At 46.8% G+C, this 3,650-nt stretch overlaps 1 protein-coding gene across 1 annotated transcript; it reads right to left on the reverse strand.

Annotated features, from left to right (window-relative positions):
* Window positions 1-209: 209 nt before the first annotated feature.
* On the reverse strand, window positions 210-2,621 carry LOC113029362 (uncharacterized). Its single transcript, XM_026180194.1, has 2 exons — window positions 1,914-2,621; window positions 210-1,658 (listed from the first exon to the last, which is right to left on the reverse strand). Exons 1-2 carry the CDS (start codon window positions 2,518-2,520, stop codon window positions 1,459-1,461), a joined length of 807 nt encoding a protein of 268 aa, XP_026035979.1. The 5' UTR covers window positions 2,521-2,621; the 3' UTR covers window positions 210-1,458.
* Between the last annotated feature and the right edge of the window lie 1,029 nt (window positions 2,622-3,650).

Consider the following 3,650-nt stretch of genomic DNA (forward strand, 5'->3'; position numbering starts at 1 on the left):
TCTTCCTACTCCTTTTCAGACCAAACAATTGTTATTTCATGTTAGACGAATGTGTTTTATTTTATTATATTTCTTTTTTGCTTGTCTGTACAAATACGTGTGTGTGTGTATATCTACACATATATTCGTATCCGTAAACGAAAGTACATGTAGACGAGTATATATTGTTTTTTTTTGTTTTTTGGTTGTTTGTTTTATTATGTCTGAAATAAATAAAGATACAATACAATACAATACAATGTTACTGCTTGTAGCATCCCCCCTTTGGACGCATGGTCTAACCCATGTGTCCATTTTAGAAACCAGGGGAAGAAGTGTTTAGGTAGACATGGGCGGCCGTCAGGAGATCGCCAGACAGATTTGACCAGTGTGCAGCCATGTTTGTGCCAGAGAGTTTTCTCTGGCTGGGAGGCAAATGACTGTACAGCAGGAAGATCAGCGAGGTTAGGTGTGGACAGTGGTGCCAAGACAAGTTGGAAGGGTAGGCCTCCTTCGGCTGCTGCTTTGGCTGCTGCTTTGGCTGCTGCATCGGCAGCGGCATTTCCTTGGGAGACAGAATCAGTTTTACCTGTGTGTGCTGCACAGTTCACTACAGCAATGCGAGCAGGCAGGACGATGGCGACCAGCAGCGCTGCTACCTGGTTAGCATTGAGGATGGGCTTCCCATCAGATTTCAGGAATTTTCTGTGCCTCCACAAAATCATGCACCACACCGAACGTGTAGCGAGAGTCAGTGTAGATGGTGGCTGACTGACTCTCCGCAAGTTTACAGGCTTCTGTGAGCGCCACAAGTTCCGCAGTCTGTGCTGAGAAGTGTCTGGGCAATGAGCCTGAAACGAGAGTAGCATGATCAGAACACACAGCAAAACCCACCCGGTTAGTTCCACATGAATCACGTGAGGAGGAGCCATCTACATATAACACTATGTCAGAGTTCTCGATGGGAACATCTAACAAGTCAATCCGAGGTGTACAAGTTTCACCCAATACAGCAGTGCAGCTGTGTGGTTCACCATCCTCTCGCGTGGGAAGAAGAGTGGCGGGGTAAGTGTTGTGCATCGTTTCACTATGATGTTGGGCATGTCAAGCAGTATGGAAGAGTACCTGAGCCAGCGAGCTGCAGGAAGATGTGAAGTTTTCTGCTCCAGCAAAATGAGAGAAACTGCATGGGGTACCTGCACTGTCAGAGGAGAGTACCCTATGATGTCACGTGAGGCGAGCACGGCCTTCTAACACGCAGCTACTGCTCGTAGGCATCCAGGCAGTCCTGCAGCCACTGGGCCAAGCTTGGAAGAGTAATAACCCACCGGGCGAAGTGAATCACCATGCTGCTTTAAAAGAACAGAGGACATGAAACCATTCTTTTCATCCACCATTTGTGTATATGGTTTGGATGGATTTGGAAGCACTAAAACGGGCGCTGTTTGCAGCAGCTGTTTCAAGGAGGTGAAGGCAGCTTCAGCCTGTGGTGTCAAAGAAATGCGACCATTGGCTGACAGACTTGTACCATGAATGAGTGCAGTGAGTGGGGCTTCCACAGAGGAGTAGTGTGGAATGAAATTGCGGCAGTATGATGTGGTTCCTAGGAATGACACCATCTGTTTTTTGGTGAGAGGTTTTGGAATGGTCATCACAGCTTCCACCCTCTTGGAGGAAATCTGGTGAGAGTTGTAAGAAATCACATGGCCTAAGAATGTGACTTGCTCTTTACAAAACTGCAATTTTGACTTACTAGCTTTGTGGCCCTTGTGATACAAATGTGTCAGTAAAGTGAGAGAATCGGCCAGACACTGCTCTTGTGTGGGTGCACACAGTAGCAGATCATCGACATATTGCAGTAACACTGTGCCTTCGGAGAGGATCAAGTCTGACACAGTCTCTTAAGGCTGCATTGTAGATTGTGGGGGACTCACAGTAGCCTTGACACAACCGAGTGAATGTGTAAACCTTTCCCTGGAACTCAAAGGCAGACCAGAACTGGCTGTCTGGGTGAACTGGAACAGAGAAGAATGCATTAGTCAGGTCAGCAACAGTAAACCACATAGCGTCAGATGGGATTTGGGACAAAATGGTGTGGGGGTTAGGAACCACAGGGGCTCTGGGGATTACAGCCTTGTTCACAGCTTGTAAGTCCTGCACAAACCGCCACTCAACAGGTTCATTTGGTCCTCTGATATTCTTCACAGGGAATAGTGGAGTGCGAACCGGAGAGGTGAGGCATGGGATAATTACTCCGGCCTTTAACAGGGATTCAAACACAGGACTAATCCCCTCTATGGCTTCCTGTTTCAGAGGATATTGTCTTTGGCATGGTCTAAACGAGGACTTTGGAGTGATTACCACTGGCTCACAATCTGTAATCAGGCCTACATCATACTTAGATGAGGCCCACAGGCCGTCAGGCACCTCTGTCAGCAGGGTGTGTGAGGAGTTTAGAGGAGGTGTTGTTTGAAGCAGACAGTGTGAGACAGCTATGTTCACTAGCTCAACTGAGCGGAAACACTGGACTGTATACGTCATGTTTTTTTTTTTTTTTTGTAGGCTTTCATTTCTCGAGAAAACAGCACCGTGGGATTCTTTGTAGTCTCCCAATCGCAAGCGCGGTAGCACCGGTGCATAAATTCTCCCATGTCTTCCCACTGGCAGCTGTGAGCTTTTGCCAGGGGAACATGTGGGATGGATGCATTCATAGTAAACATGTTTCTTTGCTCATCGATGAGAGAAATCGCAAGCGCAGCAAATGTGGAGCTCCTAAAAATACATGTCACAGTTAGCAAATCATTCTCGGTTATGTACCATCCTTCCTCATAACTGTCATCAGGGCCATGCAGAGAAAAGTGAGACACGCAACTCAACTCTCCAGGAGCCATAAAACAGACATCTGGAGGCATGCAGTTGCGAGTCGCTTGTATGAATTCTGTAACAAGCGGTCCCTCTTCCAGCTTCCACCCGTAAGTGAAAGCCAAGGTCACGGGGTTATATTTCACCATCATATACAGTGGGGCAAAAAAGTATTTAGTCAGCCACCGATTGTGCAAGTTCCCCCACTTAAAATGATGACAGAGGTCAGTAATTTGCACCAGAGGTACACTTCAACCGTGAGAGACAGAATGTGAAAAAAAAATCCATGAATCCACATGGTAGGATTTGTAAAGAATTTATTCGTAAATCAGGGTGGAAAATAAGTATTTGGTCACCTCAAACAAGGAAAATCTCTGGCTCTCACAGACCTGTAACGTCTTCTGTAAGAAGCTTTTCTGTCCCCCACTCGTTACCTGTATGAATGGCACCTGTTTGAACTCATCATCTGTATAAAAGACACCTGTCCACAGCCTCAAACAGTCAGACTCAACTCCGCCATGGCCAAGACCAAAGAGCTTTCGAAGGACACCAGGAAAAGTATTGTAGACCTGCACCAGACTGGGAAGAGTGAATCTACAATAGGCAAGCAGCTTGGTGTGAAAAAATCAACTGTGGAAGCAATCATCAGAAAATGGAAGACATACAAGACCACTGATAATCTCCCTCGATCTGGGGCTCCACGCAAGATCTCATCCCGTGGGGTCAAAATGATCATGAGAACGGTGAGCAAAGATCCCAGAACCACACGGGGGGACCTGGTGAATGACCTGCAGAGAGCTGGGACCAAA

The sequence above is a fragment of the Astatotilapia calliptera genome, chromosome 9 (genome assembly GCF_900246225.1).
Source record: "Astatotilapia calliptera chromosome 9, fAstCal1.2, whole genome shotgun sequence".
Classification (NCBI taxonomy): domain Eukaryota; kingdom Metazoa; phylum Chordata; class Actinopteri; order Cichliformes; family Cichlidae; genus Astatotilapia; species Astatotilapia calliptera.

What these genes read in the sequence shown, in the direction of transcription:
- LOC113029362 (XM_026180194.1), bottom strand. Translation starts at nt 2,520, where the DNA reads ATGACGTATACAGTCCAGTGTTTCCGCTCAGTTGAGCTAGTGAACATA. An exon ending in TCGGTTGTGTCAAGGCTACT is followed by an intron (nt 1,659 to 1,913) that starts GTGAGTCCCCCA and finishes AACTCTCACCAG; the next exon opens with ATTTCCTCCAAGAGGGTGGA.